The 20,753-nt window shown below is 42.0% G+C and overlaps 1 protein-coding gene across 6 annotated transcripts in view; it reads right to left on the minus strand.

The window, feature by feature from the left end:
• The window catches only part of RHBG (Rh family B glycoprotein), a 46,078-nt gene that overhangs the window by 17,384 nt on the left and 7,941 nt on the right, over positions 1–20,753 (minus strand). For 4 of the 6 annotated variants that reach the window (XM_044002027.1, XM_044002025.1, XM_044002026.1 and 1 more), the window contains exon 1: positions 6,755–6,855. In XM_044002027.1, coding sequence (XP_043857962.1) covers positions 6,755–6,785 — 31 coding nt within the window. In that variant the 5' untranslated portion in view covers positions 6,786–6,855. Of the gene's footprint in view, positions 1–6,754; positions 6,856–18,606; positions 18,711–20,753 lie in introns of those variants that run through there. The other 2 variants (XM_044002029.1, XM_044002028.1) reach the window with 2 other exon arrangements.

Below are 20,753 nucleotides of genomic sequence, written 5' to 3' on the forward strand. Positions count from 1 at the left end.
AAGTCACTTAACCCCAACTGGCTCACTCAAAAAAAAAAAAAAAAAAAAGAACACAGGCTGAGGGGAACAGCAGTTTCAGAAATGATGAACTTGAGGTGCTGGCGGCACCTCCAGGCAGAGATGTTCTGGAGGTGAGAGTCTGGAAGCAGAAAAGAGGCCAGTGATAGAGAGATTTGGGAGTTAACCGAAAAGTAATATTTGAAGCTGTGAGAGTGAATGAAATACATGGAAGAGAATAGAGAGAAGGAAGATAGCATACACAGGACTGTATCTTATGGACCACCCACCTTGAGTGGTTGGGAAGTATAAGAAGCAATAGGAGACAGAAGTTAAAAATAAGTACAGAGCATATTCTCCCTGAAGCCAAAGGAAGAGAAAGTATCTAGTCAGAGGGACTGGTCAGTGGTGTCAAATGCTGCAGAGAGATCAAGAAGGGGGAAGACTGAAAAAAAAAAAAAGGATTTGGCGATTCAGAAGTCATTGATGACCTTTGAGGTTTATTTGTTTTCTGAAGGCAATTGGGGTTAAGTGACTTGCCCATGGTCACACAGCCAGTAAGTGTCTGAAGGCAAATTTGAACTCAAGTCTCCCTGACTCTAGGTCTGGCGCTCTATCTACTGTGCCACCTTGCTGCCCCCAGTGGCTTTGGAAAGTAGTCTCAACAGAGTAATGGGGGTGAGGTGATGAGGGAAGGTATATATATATATATATTTTTTTTTTCAGGGCAATGAGGGTTAAGTGACTTGCCCACAGTCACATAGCTAGAAAGTATTAAGTATCTGAGGTCATATTTGAACTCAGGTCCTCCTGAATCCAGGGCTGGTGCTTTATCCACTGCACCACTTAGCTGCCCCCAGGTATATATATATATATATATATATATATATATATATATATATATATATATTTTTTTTTTTTTGGTGAGGCAATTGAGGTCAAGTGACTTGCCCAGGGTCACACAGCTAGTAAGTGTTAAGTGTCTGAGGCCAGATTTGAACTCAGGTCCTTCTGAATCCAGAGCCGGTGCTCTATCCACTGTGCCAACTAGCTGCCCCCAGGTATATATTTTTAAAAGGTAGCTAGGTGGCACAGTAGATAGAGCACTGGGCTTGGAATTAGGAAAACTCATCTTCATGAGTTCAAATCAAGCCTCAGACACTTACTGTGTTACCACGAACAAGTCACTTAAATTCTATTTGCCTCAGTTTCCTCATGTATAAAATGAGCTGGGAGAGGAAATGGAAAACCATTCCAGTATCTTTGCCAAGAAAATCCTAAATGGGGTCATAAAGAATTGGACATGACTGAACAGTGAAGGAAAGAAATAATATGGTAGCTAGATGGGAGGTAGGGAAGGACAAGAGAAGAATTGTTCTATGCTGTGGATATCTGATCATGTTTGTAGACAAGGAAAGATTGAAGATGAATGAGAGAGAGGATGCTAGACTTTGTTGGAGCGAGGTTCTAGAGGAAATAGGATCAAGGGTGCCTGGTAAAGAGATTAACCTTAGTGAGGAATAGAGATAGCTTTGAAAATCAGAATTTTTTTTCTGAGTTGAAAGGGACCTCAGGAGCTATCTTGTCCAACTTATCCCTGAAAAATCCTCCATCCAACAAGTATTCATTCAGTCTTGGTTTCAGAACCTCCAGGAAGGGGAAACCCATCAAAGTAGCCCTTTCTGGTTTTTAACACCTCTGATTATTTTTCCTTTACAGTAATTCTAAGTTTCCTGTTTGCAACTTCTACCCATTTCTCCTAATTCTGCTTTTGAAGCCAAATGGAACAAACCTCACTCCTCTTCTGCAAGACCTCCTTCCAAGTATTTGAAGACAGGTAGCATGTCCTACATGAATGGGACTAAAGGCTTTCAGTTCTTTCAACAGGTCCTTCTGCAGCATTATTTTGAAGCTCATCAACAATCTCATTGGCCCCCTCTGGGTGCGACTATAATATATTGTTGACTAATTCTGATTTTATAATCCACTAAAATCTGAGATCTTTTTCAGGCAAACTGCTGTGTAATCATTTTTCCTCCATCTTGTACTTGTGGATTCAACTTCTCTCTCTCTTTTTTTTTTTTGCTGGGCAATGAGGGTTAAGTGACTTGCCCAGGGTCACACAGCTAGTAATTGTCAAGTATCTGAGGCTGGATTTGAACTCAGGTCCTCCTGAATCCAGGACCAGTGCTTTATCCACTGCGCCACCTAGCTGCCCCGTAGATTCAACTTCTCAAACCTGAGTATAAAGCTTTATGCTTATCCCTACTAATTTTCATCTTATTAGACTCAGCCCAGTTTTCTAACCTGCAGATATTTTTGGATACTGATTCTGTCATCTAGCATGTTGACTACTCTTCTTAGCCATGTACTCTGCAAAATTTAACAAGCATTCCTTTATCCAAATCATAATAATGTTGAAACAGGGCAAAGCCCAGATCCCTAGGACACTCCACTAGAGACCTCCTCATGAGTTCTTCTGTGACTAGACAGAAGGAAGGTGGAGTAGATGATGATACTGGGAAATTTTTGGAAATGGAGAGGGGGATCAGAGAGAACTCCCATTGGATGGTCTCCATCTGAGTTCTCAGTTAAAAGGAGACCACGTTGTCTGCTTTAAAAGTGGGAGCTGGGGGGCAGCTAGGTGGCACAGTGGATAAAGCACCAGCCCTGGATCCAGGAGGACCTGAGTTCAAATCCAGCCTCAGACACTTACTAGCTGTGTGATCTTGGGCAAGTCACTTAACCCTCATTGCCCCCCCCCAAAAAAGAAACAAACAAAAAATAAAAGTAGGAGCTGGGGTATGATTGGAAGCAAAGCAGAGAAAGTTGGAACAGTTTCTATGGTAAATGATGAAATAGGGAGTCAGTAAGAACAATTTCTTTTAGGCCCACTACATGATTCCTTTTTATTCCTGAGACTGTTTATCTGAATGGTTCTGCATATACAGACATCGAAGGAGACTTCACTGTTCGTCCTCCTTACTGCTAAGGCCAGGACCTCAGATAATTGGGCTGACCTCTCTGGATTCATGCCTCTATTCCTTGCTTGACTAATAGGTGTAGTCACTTCTTTAAAATGGCGATAATATTTACACCACCACTTGGTTTGTTTAGAATCAAAACTCAGTCTCCAGAGCCCTTTCAACTACAACCCATGTACAGGAGTGGGGTAACTGAGGATTATCCTTTCCCCTGGTGAAATTCTCCCCGGGAGAAGTTTTCTGGCTGTGTGATTAGGCTGGCCTTCCTGTGAGGAGGCAAGCAGATGGACAAGATGACCTCTCAAAATCCCTATTAAGCTTGGCATCTTTGGAGAGTAACTAGTGGCTCTGGCTCCTGTTACCCTCTGCACCTAGTACCCATTCCATTTATCAGAGGTAGTACAATGGCTCTCCAAAGACAGCTTCAAATATACATTTCTACTTCAGCAAGCAATCATTAAGCACCTACTATGTGCAGACCACTCTACTGGGCTCTAGAAATAGAAAGACAAAAAAGAAATAGTCTTTGCCCTCAAAAAGCTTCTATGACAAGAAAGCATAAAAGTAGCTACAGGGCCTGGAGTTCAGGAAGGCCTGAGTTAAAATCTGACCTCGGATATTTACTAGCTGTGTGATCCTGGGCAAGTCACTAAACCCTGTTTGCCTTAGTTTCCTCATCTGTAAAATGAGTTGGGGGAGGAAATGGAAAACCACTTCAGTATCTTTTCCAAGAAAACCCCAAATTGGGTCATGAAAGGTTGGACATGACTGAAACAGCTGAACAACATGGTCCTGCATTGCTCTCTGCTCCATAGCCTGGTCTTTGAGATGGGATAACAGAGGCCTGGAGAGGCCGGGAAGTGAGGAGAAAACTGGAAAAGTCCCCTTACTCACTCTGTGTTTTCCTAGACCTACATTAAAGCCACAGGAGAGAGCTGACCTTTCTTCTCCTCAGAGAAGATTCCATAGCCTCTGCATCGCTGACTGCTCCAAACAACTGATTTCAGGTTCTATGAACCTGTGCTGTCAAATGTAAGAAAGCTTACATTTAACCTGAATCTCTCTCGTCACAGTGCCACACCATTTCCTGTAGTCCCAGGCCCTGGAAGATGTCTTCCATAGGGGAGGTTTTATCTCCATCCCTAACTAGCTGTCTAAGTAGATGTGATCTTTCTTTCCTCAGAACTTTGTAACGAAATCTCTCATGTACTCATCACACATAACTCCTAATTTATATTATAGTTATTACTATAACTATGGTTATAGTCATCTAAAGTTGTAAATCATAGTAATTTTGATCATTTCCTATTAGGTTATAAGGTGACAGTTGTCTTAATCTTTGCTCTCTCTCCCAACAATTAGCACAATTCTTTGTACACAGTGGGCATTCAATACATGTTTATTACATTGAACTTAACGGCTCTGGGGCTTTGGTTTCCTTGTCTGTATTTTAGGAGAGGTGGATTATGTCCTTCACTGTCCTATGACTCTAAAAACATAGACGAAGTAAAGGTAGCAGACCCTCAGTCAGAAGCAATGACACTGGGATTGGCCAATGCTACAGATAAGTCAATAGCCACAGTAACTCCCTTTAATCTTCCAAATGAAAGAGTCCGAAGGATATATCTGTCCTTCCCACGTCATGGGAATAGGTACAGGACGGTAACCATCAAAGCCCTGGACTCTCAAAAGAAATCCACCCCTCAAGGTACTAAGTCCACAGAGTAGGAAAGTCCAGGACAAAGAGGTTAAGGGGGAGGGGGATGAGGTTGAGGAGGTGGCTTAGGAATTTCACTATAGGGGGCAGCTAGGTGGATAAATCACCAGCCCTGGATTCAGGAGGACCTGAGTTCAAATCTGGCCTCAGACACTTGACACTTGACACATGGCTGTGTGACCCTGGACAAGTCACTTAACCCTCATTGCCCCACCAAAAAAAAAGAAGAAGAAGAAGAAGAAGAAGAAGGAAAGGAATTTCACTGCCATCCTTTCCATTGCAATTCACATATTCACATAATGCATGTTGTGTTTGAGGGAGAATCCACCACTATCATTGGAGCTTTAGTAAGAGGGATAGATGTTAGACTTTGTCAATAATTTCCCAAAATGCAGGGGTGGGTCACTCTGGAATGGGAGGGGAGTGGAGCCTGCAAAGCCAGAGGTTATGGGGATGTGGTAATATGATTTATATTATGTTCATATAAAAATTATGTTCATATAAAAGTAAGTTATTATTATTATTTTTTTTAATTTTAGCAGGGCAATGGGGGTTAAGTGACTTGCCCAGGGTCACACAGCTAGTAAGTGTCTAAGGCTGGATTTGAACTCAGGTACTCCTGAATCCAGGGCCGGTGCTTTATCCACTGCGCCACCTAGCTGCCCCCTGTAAGTTATTATTTTACTATCACATTCCTTATTTGCCAGGTGTTGCTTTGGGTCTGGCCTTACATGCTTAAGCCAAATTCTTGCCCCCTCCACTTTCCCGACCTTTTGGGTTTCATTTGCCTCCAGGGGATCAGTGTTCTGACAATTCTGGCGAGAGAACTTATGAAAACAATACCTTAGAATGTTATGTATTACACCTCCACACCCCTTAAATTCTCACAGCCCAGGAAAGGAGTGAGATAGGCTTTGAAAATCCAAGGCCTAGCGGTCACCTCTGCAGTGTTGTATGGCCACAGGATTGGGCCAGGGGTCGGGGCACACTCTTGTAGTTCCTGCTGTTGGGGAAGCTAAAGCCAGTGGATTGCTTGAGCTCAGAAGTTTTGAGCTTCAGTAAGGCTAAATCTGATCAGGTGTCTGCACTAAGTTGGATACCAATGTGGTGAACTCCTGGGAACAGGTGCCCACCAGGCTGTCTAAGGAGGGGCTAGGTGAGGAAATGAACAGGTCAAGGCTTCCATGCTGATGAGCCACTGGTGGGGTTGGCCCATGAGTGGCCAGTGCATTTCTAGCCTAGACTGAGATAGGGAGAACTGGTCTAAAAAAAATCCACCTAAACATAATAAAGCCACATTCAGCTTAGAAGCCCAATAGTTTTACTTCTAGGCTAAGCTTCTGTCCGTAGGTGATAACTTTTAGCATGAGGCTGGGAGAATGAGAATTCAGTCTTTTGTTTCCCTTCACCCCTGAGGACCTCAAAGTATTTCTTGAATTTATCTTTCTACATAGGAAAGGCATCTAAAATGTACAGACATCAGCATATAGAGGCACTGAGATGAGATGGGACCTCAGTGCTATGAAGAAAAACTATGGGTGATTCTCTATTGCACTCTGAAATCGTAAAGGTTAGTTTTGCCAAGATTCTCAACAGTTAGTGGCTCACTATATAGTAAATACTCCATCATTTGCATATGAGCTACCCAGTTTGTGGATTGTTTATGCCAAATATTCATCACATGCTGGCTTCCCCCAGCTACCTTCCAACTGCCTACCCCTACCACCCGGCAATGCACAGGAATACAAGCTCATTTTAGTCTCAGCCAAACAAAACAAAATTGGGAAGATAAATCTGTTCCCCAAAGCATTAAAGAATTCATCCCAAAGTCAAAGAGAAATAGTCTTTGATTTGCCCATGCCACCATATCCCCTTCATTTGTATAGACAATTGTATAGTGTTTATACAGTAACAGATCCCAGGCATATGCATTTCCATTCCTAGAAATAGCTCCAGATGTCCCACAAGGGAGTGGGAGACACCAGTGAATTCCCTTCACCCAGGGGACTGACCCCGCCCCCCGCCTTCCTTAGTCTCTAGCAATCCCCAAACTCACTTGGGTAGCGAAAATAAAAGTCATTGTCCATGTCGCTGCGGTTGCTTTGGTGCCAGAGGGCAGAGTCTGTCTCATGGTTGTACCTGACAAAAAATGAAAAGAGGAGGATGATGGCTCCCTGAAGGAAGAAGCAGAGTAAGGGCAACTGCACCCTCAGGCCTGTAGCGTGGCTGGAGTTTCTGTCCATGGGAGAGAAGGAGCTGCCAGCTTTGACTAGAGACTGGGACTGAAATACAACCCAGAACAAACTCCGCTGAGGCGAGGGATGTGGGGTGGCTTCATTTAGGAGCTAGAGGCCACTCCCACTCTGGAAGGAAAGACCCACCCCTCCAGAGTCTAGACATGCCCAACTAGATTGCCCATCCCTTTGAAGATAAAGGAAATAGAACTCCAAAGTATGTACAATAGCTTCGTTCATACAAGGCTCTGAAAACCCTATGAAGAAGGAAAGGGGCAATCAAGAGGTGCAGGTACCTACCTCATAGGTACAAAGACTGGAGTTCCTGAAACAAAGTGATAAGAGGAATCTAAGGACTAACTAATGAAGGTACCAATAAACTCAGAGATAACATTTGGGAACTCGGGCTCTTTGTATCAGCTCCCTAGGGGGATTTTTTTTTTTTTAATAAAAGACAAGCAAGGAAATCTAGCTGCTTAGGTCCCATACCCTGCTCCATCACCCAATCTCTAACTACAGAAGACTATGGAGGGGCAGCTAGGTGGGGCAGTGGATAGAGCACAGCCCCTGGAGTCAGGAGTACCTGAGTTCAAATCCGGCCTCAGACACTTAACACTTACTAGCTGTGTGACCCTGGGCAAGTCACTTAAGCCCAATTGCCTCACTAAAAAACAAAAAAAACAAACAAACAAAAAGAAGACTATGGAGACATACAAGCTCATAGTCAGTTTCCTCAAAAAAAAAAAAAAAAGGCCACCTCTGGGAGGCATATGGCACTGTTATCGCCAGGGTTAAAGTAAGAGGGAATTGGGGAATTACTCAATATTTTGATTGCTTAAAAAAATAAAGAGATGAAGAAGAGAGATAAACAGATGGGAATCTCCCAGCATTAATGATTAACTGGCTCAGTCCTGCATTCTCCACCACACCACTTAGGTCCCAGCTCTCCCCTTTTAATCTCCGTTTCTCTCCAACCTTCTAACTTCCCCCATTTGCTTAGTCATGAAGCTTTCCTGTACTAGCTGGGTTAGGGTCTGACCCAAATTGTCCTGTCAAGAAATGAGAGGTAATGAGTTTCCAGAGGCAGATCTTCCCAAGAGGATGGACTTCGCCCAAATGAGGAAGCCGGGCAGTCTTGGAAGCAATGCAAGCCTGGGAAGGAGGACTGGGCCAGTCATGGTCCCCTTTCTGTAATTTCTGGTTTACTCCAGGGTGAGAAGAGGTGACTGGATGAACGCTGAATTCAGATTCTGCCTGGCAGAATTCTGAGAATTCTAAAGAGAGTCCAAGAATGGTGCCTAATATTTGGGAAAGGGCAGGTTCTTTATTATTCCAGAAAGCTGAACTATTCATTCCTTTTTTCTTTTTTTTAAATCATAAAAGTATTTTATAATTTTCCAGTTACATGTAAAGATAGTTTTCAACATTTGTTTTCATAAGATTTTGAGTTCCAATTTTTCTTCTCTCCCCCCTCCCCAAGACAGAAAGCAATCTGATATAGGTTATATATGTACAATCACATTAAACATATTTCTGTATTAGTCATGTTGTGAAAGAAGAATCAGAACAAAAAGGAAAACCTCCCCCAAAAAGTAGAAACAGTATTGTTCAATCTGCATAGAGAATCCACAGTTCTTTTTTTCTGGATGTGGAGAACATTTTCCATCATGAATCCTTTGGAATTGTCACAGATCATTGTATTGCTGAGAAGAGTTATGAACTGTTCATTTCTAATGATCTTTCATTTCTAATAGTTCAGGCTCATAATCCCACGACTACCTGCACAACCTTTCTGACACTTCAAAAAGAAGAAAAGCAACGGGCAATTTTGAATCCCCAGGATTATTGGGACCAAGGCAGACTTGACCTTTCTGCACCACTACCTTCTTTTGCTGCTGGAACAATACAAAAGCCTAATGAGGTTCACAAAAAGGCCCAGGTCTTCAAACCAACCTAGAAATTCCCCTGAGTGAATGAATGCAGGTGCAAAACCAGTGTCCCTATCGAATATGTAGCATTTATTCTGTGGCTTATGGAGTAACCATTTTTTTTTTTTCACAAATGGAAAAAAAAAAGGAGCATGGGGTAAATGCACACATAATCGGGATTTGCTGATCTAGTTGAGGGAATCTGTTTGACCCTAGGAGAATCTCATCTTCTTTTCTCACTTCTCCTTTTCTTCTTTCATTCCTTACTCTTTCTTCTTCCCCTCTTCCTTTTTCCTCTTCTCTCCTTTCCCTCCTGTTCTTGGAATAAATCTGTGTCCAGTGTTTCTTACTGTCACAGTTTTCTAACTTCCAGCTTGGGAAGGTAGGAAATCAGGCTGTATTCCCCCCTGCTGAAAAGAACCTTCTATCTCACATCTAGACAGAACTCATTTCAGGAAGGGTGCTATGGTCTTCCTCTTCTTTACAGTCTCTGGGGGTAACCTGTTTTAGTATCTGATTATGCTTAGTCATCAGGAGGTTTGACCTCCACTGCTCCTCATTCTGTTCAGAGAGCAGGTCACCATCCTCTGGATAATCATTCTTTAAAGTGAGCTAATGGATACCACCACCCACTTGGTCCCTGATCTCTTCCAGTCAAGGTTCTTGTGACTTGGAGAAACAGATCTGTTTCTTTACGTCTTGCTTAGGAATAATTTTGTTATTGTTGTTGAGGCAGCAAGGTGGCACAGTGGATAGAGTGGTGGGCTTGGAGTCAGGAAGGCCTGAGTTAAAATCTCACCTTAGATACTTGTTAGCTGTGTGACCCTGGGCAAGTCACTTAACTCTGTTTGCCTCAGTTTCCTATCTATAAAATGAGCTGGAGAAGGAAATGGGTTTTTTTTAAGTTTTGCTTAGGAATAATAGGATTAATTATATGATAATAATAATAGGATTATAATCTAGGGTTTGTTATCAGGCAAAGATGCTAAACCAATCTAGGGAAGTAAAAAGTAAAAGATATCAAACTAAAAAACATCAATGAAAACAGGATTATTTAAAGCTCCTTACTCAGATTCTGCAAAGAAAATTGTTTTTTAAATTACCCCTTTTCGATGTCTTTCTGATTTTCTTCTCAGTCTCTCTCTAAAATAAACTCTCATAGTAGTGTTACTTAATATAATAATCCCTCTTCTTTAATAGCTTAGAAGTCTGGGCTTGGAGTCAGGAAAAGACCTGGGTTTAAAACCTAACTTAGATATTTAATAGCTATGTCACCCTGGGCAAGTCACTAGCCTAAATCTCTGTTTCCTCCCATGGGTTAAGTTGTCATCTCTTTCTAGAAGACTTCCATATCTACATTTTCAGCCTTCCTCTCTCTCTCCTGAACTTCAGTCTCACATCACCAGCTGTCTACTGGACATGTCCCTCTGGCATCTCCAACTCTATGTATCAAAAGCAGAACTCATGATCTCTCCCCGATTCATCCTCCTAACATCCTCTGTCTGGAACACAACTATTATCCCAGTCAACCATGTTCAGGAGCTCAGAATAAGCTTTAGCTGCCCCTCACTTCCTTTACCTAAATCCAAGTTGTCAGGTATGACCAATTATAGCCCTATGACATCTCTTCCATCTGTCCCTTTCTCCCCATTCCTGGCCACCACTTTCATTCAGATTCCTCTCACCACCTCTCACCTGGACTGTCCATCAGGCCTCCTAATTTGTGTCCAGTCTCTTTTCTCTCCAATCCACCCTCCATAATACTGTCAAACTGATAGTCCTAAAGCATAGGCCTCACCATGCCACTCACCTACTCAAAGAGGCTCCAGTGGTTCTCTTGGCTCTAAGATAAAATACAACTCCCTTTGTTTGGCCTTTAAGGTCTTTCATAACCTAGTTCCAACCTATCCAATCTGAAGGGATTTTTGGTGTGTATCATGGGCCCCTTTGGCAATCTGTCAAAGGGTCCATAGATCCTTTCTTAGAATGTTGTATTTTAAAAAGAAATAAAATACATAGGCTTATAAAGGAAGCCAATTATATTGAAATATAGTAATCAAAATCGTTTTAAAGTCAAGTTCATAGACCTCAAGTTAAAAAGTACTGTTCTAGAGTGCAGTGGACAAAGCAAAGGCCCTGGATTCAGGAAGACCTGAGTTCAAATCCAGCCTCAGACACTTGACACTTACTAGCTGTGTGACCCTGGGCAAGTCACTTGACCCTCACTGCCCCCCACCACACACAAAAAGTCCTATTCTAGAATAATTTCACAGAATTTACTCTCATATGAAGTAATCTACGTTCCAGCCAAATTGGCCTACTTCCTGTTTCCCATGCTGGACACTCCATCTTCCAACATCATGTCTCTTCTGCACAGGCTAGCCCTCTCCCATCCCCATGCCTCAATTGTTCTCCCTTTTCACTTCTGCCTCAAAATATCTAGCTCCCTTTAAGGCTCAGCTCAAGATCTTCCTGATTCTCCAGTTGTATATATGTGTGTATTTCTGAGAGACAGCAGGGTATAGTGTATAGAGAGCTGATTTAAGAGCCAAGAGGACCTGGGTTCAAAGCCTGCTTTTGTTACATCCTGGCTGTGTGATCCTGGACAAGTCACTGAACTAATCAGTGCCCCAGAGAGGATCTCCCTTTCTCTATAAATGCAGAGATAGAGCCCAGCTTCATTGGTAGAAATAATTTCATCATCTGGAAATTCCCTAAGTCAATGAAATCACTGGTCCAGTCCTTGCTCCTATAAATTACAAACTGATATGCACATGTCCTTTTTTCCCTGAGTAAAACAGTGACATAGTAGTCACTTAAATACTTAGTGAATTGAATCTGTGTGCAAGGTACTGTGCTAAGATACAAAGTCAGAAACAATTTATTTTGTTTATTCCTAAACGATCTTCTATTTTACTAGGGGCTTATGTACACAAAGTACAGTACTAAAAAACTGAGGGAAGAGAGCTCTAAAAACTGAAGGGGATGGGAAAGACTTCACCAAGAAGTCAAAACCTGAGTTGGACCTTAAAGGAAGGTGAGCATTCAAAGAGGTGAATAACAAGGAGTGCATTCTTGACACAGGAACAGCTTATGAAAATGCATGGAGGTGGGAGATGGAGTATCGAGTTTAGGGAAAGGCCAATATGGCTAAAAAAATTCAATAGAGTTTGTGAAGGGAAGTATGAAAAAAAGGATCCAAATACAGGCAGGAGCTGAAGAGAGCTTTAAACAGGTAGGTATTCAAAAAGCACTTATTAAGCTTCTAAATTGGGCCAGGTACTATGCTAAGTGCTGGGCATACAAAGAAAAGCAAAAGACAGTCTCCGCTCTCAAGGAAAGGGAGCTAGGTGGCCCAGTGGATAGAGTTCCAGGCCTGAAGTCAGGAAGATCTGAGTTCAAATTGGGCCTCAGACACTTACTAGTTGTATGACCCTGGGCAAGTCACTAAACCCTGCTTGCCTTAGTTTCCTCATCTATAAATTGAGTTGGAGAAGGAAATGACAAACCACTCCAGTATCTTTGCCAAGAAAACCCCAAGTGGGGACACAACTGAAATGAACTGACCAACAGCTCTCAAGAAGCCCACGGTCTAATGGGGAAGATAACACGTATGTTAAATCATGATAAAGAAAGGATAAATTGGGGGTAGCCTCAGAGGGAAGACACTAGCCATTAAAGGGAATCAGGAAAGGCTTCTCAAAGAAGATGGAATTTTAGCTGGGACTTGAAGGAAGCTAGGGGAGCCAGGACGGAAAAATGAGGAGGGGAAACATTCCTGGCATAGGAGACAGTTAATGAAAATGGTTAGAATCTAGAGATGGAATGTCTTATGCAAGGAATAGCAAGGAGACAAAGTCACTGGATCACACAGAGTGTGTGGGGTAGTGTAAGGTGTAAAAAGACTTGGAAAAGTAGGAGGGGGTCAGGTTGTGAGCAGGTCAAAGAGATTGTATTTTGTCCCCTAGGAAATTAACTAATCAATCAATAAGTATTTATTAAGCACCTACTATGTGCTAGGCATGGAGGATAAAAAGACGAAAAACTAAATAGTCCCTGCCCTCCAGAAGTTTAGAACGTATCATTGGAGATATAGAAGAATGTACAAAATAAATATGAGGCCATTTCAGGGGAGACATTAACATCTGGACAGTTGAGGAAAGGCCTGATGCAGGAGGTGACATTTGAGCTGAGGTTTGAAGGCCATCAGTAGAACTGTGCCTTAGGAAGATTATTCTGGAGCTGTATAGAATATGAATTGGAAATTGCAGAGACTGGAAGTAGGAAGAAAAGTAAAGTGTGTGATTATAGTAGCCCACAGAAGAAATTATCAGGGCCTAAACTGGGATGTTGACTTCGTTGAGAAAAGAGAAGGGAAGAGAGAAATGATGTAGAATTGATGAGACTTGGTGACTAATTAGACATGGGAGTGTGAGGGAAAGAGTCAAGAATGATTCTAAGGTCATGAGAATAGTGGTTCCATCAACAGAAATAGGAATGTTTATGGAACTGTGAAGTGAGGCAGAGGTAGGGGGTGGGGAATGCGCAGGAGTAAAAATAATAATGAATTATACTTCCAGTATGTTATGGTTGTTAAGTCTATGGCGCATCCAGGAGAAACTCTGAAATAAGGGTCTTTTTCTCACCTCCCTCATCTTACATGAGATGGGACTTTAGAAATTTCATGAATAGAACAAGGGATGAGAAAGGTGGGGGATAGTCTCGTCCATTCACCTCTTTCTTAGTCCCCTGGCTGTCCTTAACTAAGCAAGATATTTTGACCTTCAACTTGTAGATTCCCAGCTGCAACCAGTACCCACAACTCCTCTAAGTTAGCCATGGAGAACAAGCCTCTGGCTGTCCTCTCCAGATATATATTGGGACGTATGATGTTAATAAGGTTACTGAATAACTTGGGAGTGCTCTATGTCCTGGTTCCCTTCTGGGTTCATTTCTCTTAGGTTCCCATATACCCCTGCTCATGCACTAATAATTCATCCTCTTGCTTAACTCCTACTGTCTCCACTGAGCCACCCCTACAGTTTAAAAAACAAACAGACAAAAACCTAAAACCCATAACACCAGAGATAGCAGGGGATGAAGAACAACTAAGTCTCAGCAATGTGGAGGAAGAAGTCCTTTCTTAGCTGATTTTCTGATTTTCTTGTTCTGACTCTACTCCCCATTAAAAAAATTATCTCACCACTTCTACCCCCAGGCACATCTTAATCATTCTCCTTCCCTTGTTTCTCAGTCCTTAGGATAACTTGCTGACTCCACAAAACTACATGGGACCCTGAAGCTTTTCTCCCAAAATTTCTGAGATATGAATAAACCCAAACACAACAACAACAACAAAAAAAGACCTCTTTTATGGATTACAGGGAAACCAATCAACAGCCTTGTGGCTGTCATTTCATTGACACTCCCTTCCCAAACACTTACTTCTCACCCCTACCCTTCCCATCAGATCCAGGTCAGGCTTATTATCAAGATCAAGTCAGAAAGAGCTGGGAGGCAAGAAAGAAATTCCATTAACATATACCTACAAAATTCATCTGGAAAAACAAAAAATCAAGAATATCCAGGGAAATAATGAAAAAAAATTCAAAGGAAGGGTGGGTTAGCGGTACCAAACCTGGAGCTTACTATAAAGCGGCAGTCATCAAAAACTATCTGCTACTGGCTAAAAAATAGAGTGGTTAGATCAATGGAATAAGGCTAGGCACAGGAAATGCAGTAGTAAATGACACTAGTAATGTTAGTGCTTGATAACCCAAAGACTCCAGCTTCTGGGATAGGAACTCAGTATTTGACAAAAACTGCTGGGAAAACTGGAAGATAGTATGGCAGAAATTAGGCATAAACCAACATCTTATACCTTATACTAAAATAAGGTCAAAATGGATACACGATTTAGACATAAGAGGTGAAGGAATAGTCTACCTATCAGATCTTTGGAAAGGAAACAATTTATGACCAAAACAAGACATAGAGTATATTATAAAATGCAAAATGGATGATTTTGATTACATTAAATTAAAAAATTTTTGTACAAACAGAAGCAATGCATCCAAAATTAGAAGGGAGGCAGAAAGCTGGGAAACAATTTTTGTGGCCAGTACTTCTGATAAAGGCCTCATCTCTAAAATATATAGGGAACTAAATCAAATTTATAAGAATCCAAGTCATTCCCCAATTGAGAACTGGTCAAAGGATATGAACAGGCAGTTTTGTGATGAAGAAACCAAAGCTATCTATTCCCATATGAAAAAATGGTCCTAAATCACTATTGATTAGAGAGATACAAATTAAAACAACTCTCAGATACCACCTGACACCTATCAGATTGGCTAAAATGACAAAAAAGGAAAATAATAAATGTTGGAGAAGCTGTGGGAAAATTGGAACACTAATGCATTGTTGGTGGAGCTGTGAACTGATCCAACCATTCTGGAGAGCAATTTGGAATTATGCCCAAAGGGTGATAAAGCTGTGCATACCCTTTGACCCAGCAATACTTTTGGGTCTTTTTCCCAAAGAAATCATGGAAAGGGGAAAGGGACCCACATGTACAAAAATATTTATAGCTGCTCTTTATGTGGTGGCAAGGAATTGGAAGTTGAGGGGGTGCCCATCAATTGGGGAATGGCTGGACAAGTTGTGGTATATGAATACAATGGAATACTATTGTGCTGTAAGAAATGATGAGCAGGAGGAGTTCAAAGAAACCTGGAGGGTCCTGCATGGGCTGATGATGAGTGAGATGAGCAGAACCAGAAGAACATTGTACAAAGTATCATCAACATTGAGTGTTGATCTACTGTGATGGACTATATTCTTCTCACCATGCAATGGTACAGAAGAGTTCCAGGGAACTCATGATAGAAGAGGATCTCCAAATACAAGAAAAAAAAAAAGGAAAAAAAAGAACTGTGGAGTATAGATGCTGAATGAACCATACTATTTCTTTGGTTTTGGTGCTGTTGTTTTTTCTATTTTGAGGTTTTTCATTATTGCTCTGATTTTTCTCTTATAACATGACTAATGCAGAAATAGGATTAATGTTATATATTATATATATATATATATATATAACCTATATCAGATTACCTGCTGTCTAGGGGAGGGAGGAGGAAGGAGAGGGAGGGAGAAAAATCTGAAATTGGAAAGCTTGTATAAAAAAAAGTTGAGAACTATCTTTACATGTAACAGAAAAAATAATTAATTAATTAATTTAAAAAAAACATATACTTACGGAAGCATTATCACACTTCACTTTTCAGCTTCTCCACTTTGAAGATATTCAAGGCAATATTTTACACTAATTCTCTCTAGTTATACCCCTGACTTTGGGAGAGATGACAAGAGCTTTGAAAAACCCAGACCACACAAGTGCACTAAATGGGCACTGTGATTGACTGTGACCTATGGAAGAGATGCTGTTTGCCCAGTATCTATGGTGACTAGAAACTGCTCTAGTTTCTTCTCCCTTGATGCGGTGTCAGTATAGCACTTTTTTGAGGGTGGAGAAGCAAAGAGAGAGACTGGGAAGGGGAAAGGGTTGTTAAGAACCCAACTCCTGGTAGCAGCCCTTCCCAAGCAATAAGTACCAAGGTAAGATGGAAATAGGGGTAAGGAAAGTGCTCAGATGACATGAGGAAACAAGTAGAACAGTGGCAGGTCCTGAATGCCAAAAATGATTAAGGGAGGGGCCCAGTTTGCATCTCTCTATTATTTTCTATTCCTGGCAGGAATACTTGTACCCATGGACTACTGTGCCTTCTTTCTGCTGGCACTGCCACCACTCTGATGAAGGCCCTCCTCACCTCATGCTCAGACTGTAGTGCAATAGCCAGGCTGCATGCTGAGCCTGCCACAAGTTTCTCCCAACCCCAGTCCATCCTCCACTCAGTGGATAAAGTGTCAGTCCCACAGTCAGGAAGAAGACTTATCTTCATCAGTTCAAATCTGGCCTCAGACACTTACTAGCTGTGTGACCCTGGGCAAGTCACTTAACCCTGTTTACCTCAGTTTCCTCATCTATAAATTGAGTTGGAGAAGGAAATGGCAAACCCCTCCAGTATCTCTGCCAAGAAAACTCCAAATAGGATCACGAAGAGTTGGAAACAATTGAAACAACTGCACAAGAACAATAGCCATGTCACATCTCCCCTCAACTCAATAAATTCCAGTGGCTCTCTATCACCTCCAGGACCAATTATAAAATCCTCTGAATGACATTCAAAGTCCCTCATAACACAAAAAACCCCCAAAATCAAAACAAAACAAAACAAACAAAAGAGGGCAGCTAGGTGGCACAGTGAATAGAGCGCCAGCCCTGGATTCAGGAGGACCTGAGTTCAAATCTGCCCTCAGACACTTGAAACTTACTAGTTGTGTGACCCTGGGCAAGTCACATAACCCCAACTGGCTCACCAAAAAAAACCAAAGTCCCTCATAATCTGATCCCCCCCACATACACCTTCTTAGTCTTTTTTACACCTCCCACCACCCCACATTCTCTATAATCCAATGACTGGTCTCATTGCTGTTCCTCTCCCCTCTCCTGACTCCGGGTCTTTTCCCTGGCTCTATACCAAGCCTAGAATGTTCTCCCTCCTCATATCTACCTCTGGCTTCCCAGAAGTCCCAGATAAAATCCCATCTTTTACAGAAGCCTTTCCCAATCCCCCCTTAATTCTAGTACCTTCCCCCTGTTGATTCTTCCCTATTTATTCCTGTATATAACTTGTTTGCACATAGTTGTTTGCGTCCTACATCAGTGAGCTCCTTGAGAGCCTTTCTTTATAACCCCAGAGTGTAGCACAGTACCTGGCACAAAATAAGTACTGTCCTTTTTACCGACCAGACCAGACCAAATCCAAGCTGAAATGTGGAGGGAAAAGGCAGATGCAGTTCATTACTGTGCTGAAGCACTGACAACCTGGACAAGTCCTGTCTGAACATGTATGGGAGGATGGAACTGGGCAACTCAAGTTCAGAATATGGTGGCCCCCGCAAAGATAATACCCTGGCTGGTTATTCCCAGCCTACTTGTATCTCACAGTGCCAATGTAAAGCAAGTGTTCTGGAATAGGGCCATGTGCCTTTTATAAGGAAAAAGCAAAGAATGAGACAGTGTAGATTTACCAAATGTGAAAACCTGACCCTAATTCCCAGGAAGTGGAGATGGACATAGCAGGAAGTAGGTTTCCTGAATAAGGATTACACATGGTCTCTTCTTCTCTTTAGCTCCTATACAACAAAGGAGAGTGAGATCTCATGCCTCCATGTAGTTTGCCTTCCCCCACCTCCACATTTTGCTGGTTCAGCTCAGCAGAATCTGAGCCAAGCACCACAAACTGTGCTCAAAGAAGAGCAGCATGAAAGATTACCATGGGCTATGCAAGGAGAGAGATGAATGGATGGATGGATGGATGGATGGATGGATGCATGAATGGATGCATGGATGCATGGATGGATTAGACAAATGAATAAATGGATGAATGAAAAAATGTGTTAAACAGAGTGCAAAGCACACTGCTAAGCAATAGGGAATAAAACAGAAAAACAAGATAGTTTCTAATCTAGGAAAAGCTCACATTTTAATGAGGGAGACATACATAGAGGTTTCAGCTTCAGTTCAAGTGAGATGGACAAGTTCCATGGTCCTTAAGGGACGGTGGCAAAATAGATTGTGACACATATTCATACAAAGCTGTCATTTCTACTGACAATTATACCTGTTTCTGGAGTTGAAAAATTCAATGGTGCCATGGAATTTATTTTCCACATCTTCAGTAGCTGAGGCTACACAGTTGCCAAACTTTCATTTCCACAGAAGTTCCTTCAAATCAACAAGAAATCATTAAGCACTTAGCAGATGCTAGGAATATAAATATATGAAGAAAGTCCCTGCCTGGGAGAAGTTTACTTTCCATCATTCTAATTATTTTTTCCAGGGCAATGAGGGTTAAGTGACTTGCCCAGGGTCACACAGTGTCAAGTGTCTGAGGTAGGATTTGAATTCAGATTCTCCTAAATCCAGGGCTGGTACCTTATCCACTGCACCACCTAGCTGTCCCTGAGAAGCTTACTTTCTAATAGGGGAAGACAATACTTAAAAGGAAGGGAGGAGGGAAGTGAGAGGGAGAAGGTGCCTCTAAAGGGCATGGTACAGAAGTCCCCAAGAAGCAGGATTGGAGACCAGAGAGAATGAAGCCAAGGCTGGCCTGGGCACTTTCCTTGAAATGAAGGGTCTGGGAGGAACCAAACCAATCAGAAGAAGGGGCTGAAGGAACAGGGTGTATTTCCAGTATGAGAAGGCCAAGGGCAGAGTAAACTTCTAGCTGCTGTAGCATGATGAAGGAAACCTGTGACCTGATGCAATTGGTATGGAAGAGATCAGGTTGCCAGAGCCAGTAAGGCTTTCCTCTCTACCCTGAGGCCAGACCAGAGCTAAGCGCCAGCTAACCATAACTTCAGTTCTTTCTCCTCCTGCCCCGCCCCTCCCACCCTACCCCCCGCAAAGAACCCCTCATGAAGGAGAAGGAGCCACAGCAGAATTGCTGCCCTGGAAGAATTCCACACCTGGCTCCTCTTCCTTAGAGAAGTACAAGTGCTCTGTTTCAGAGTTCTGAATTACCTACCCCAGGACCAGATCCCAGGGACCCCAGCCCTAGTTCTAGCTCTGAAGCTCAGACAGCTGCAAACGAGCATCATCCCCAAAGGCTGCCGAGAACAAGGACACTTCAGTTCTATCACTGAAGGGAATGTCCTTCTAGTAGCACAGAAGTAAGGACTAGAGAAGAGACAATCTAATTCTTGTCACTGTCTAGGAATGGGAGCATTGGCCTCACCTTACCTCTTGTCTTTTTTTTTTTTTTTGGCAGGGCAATGGGGGGTTAAGGGACTTGCCCAGGGTCACACAGCTAGTAAGTGTCAAGTGTCTGAGGCTGGATTTGAACTCAGGTCCTCCTGAATCCAGGGCGGGTGCTTTATCCACTGCGCCACCTAGCCGCCCCCACCTCTGTCTTTTTTAAAAATAATAATAACAGGGGCAGCTAAGTGGTGGCAGTAGATAGAGCACTGGCCCTGGAGTCAGGAGGACCTGAGTTCAAATCCGGCCTCAGACACTTGACACTTACTAGCTGTGTGACCCTGGGCAAGTCACAACCCCAATTGCCTCACTTTTAAAATTAAAATAATAATAATAATAATAACAATTCATTTTCATTTAAAGTTTTGAGCTCAGGGCAGCTAGGTAGTGCAGTGAATAGAAGCACTGGCCCTGGAGTCAGGAGTACCTGAGTTCAAATCCAGCCTCAGATACTTAACACTTACAAGCTGTGTGACCCCTGGGCAAGTCACTTAACCCCAACTGCCTCACCAAAAAATAATAATAATAATAATAATAAAGTTTTGAGCTCCAAAATTTGGAGAGGGGGAAGGGGAGAGAGAGAGGAAAGGCTAGAATTTGGAACTCAAAACTTTTTTAAAAAGTTTAAATTTGTTTCAATATGTAATTGGGGAAAAAACAAAATATTATCTTAAAGAAAAAAAAAGTAAAGTAAAATATTGATGAGGAAGGTATCAAATCCTATGCTGGAATTAATTTCTTTTAAAGCTTTTCTATAGCTTTTAAAATAGTGTCTACTTAACACCATGTTTAGCAACTTTAAAAAACAGCTATATTTTTTTTACAAAGTATGGAAAATTCAAGGTTATAATCTGGATCTTCAGACAAGCATGTGTCTATTACTTGGTGTAGTGTAATAAAACCACAAGGTCAATTTTCCAGGGACGAAAAAGCCTCTTGAGGGCTAATCTGAAAGATTAAAGGAATGAAACGATAGCAAACATTATACACATTCAAAAGAAAAAAAGGACT

Source organism: Dromiciops gliroides, chromosome 4 (assembly GCF_019393635.1).
Source record: "Dromiciops gliroides isolate mDroGli1 chromosome 4, mDroGli1.pri, whole genome shotgun sequence".
NCBI classification, from domain to species: Eukaryota; Metazoa; Chordata; class Mammalia; order Microbiotheria; family Microbiotheriidae; genus Dromiciops; species Dromiciops gliroides.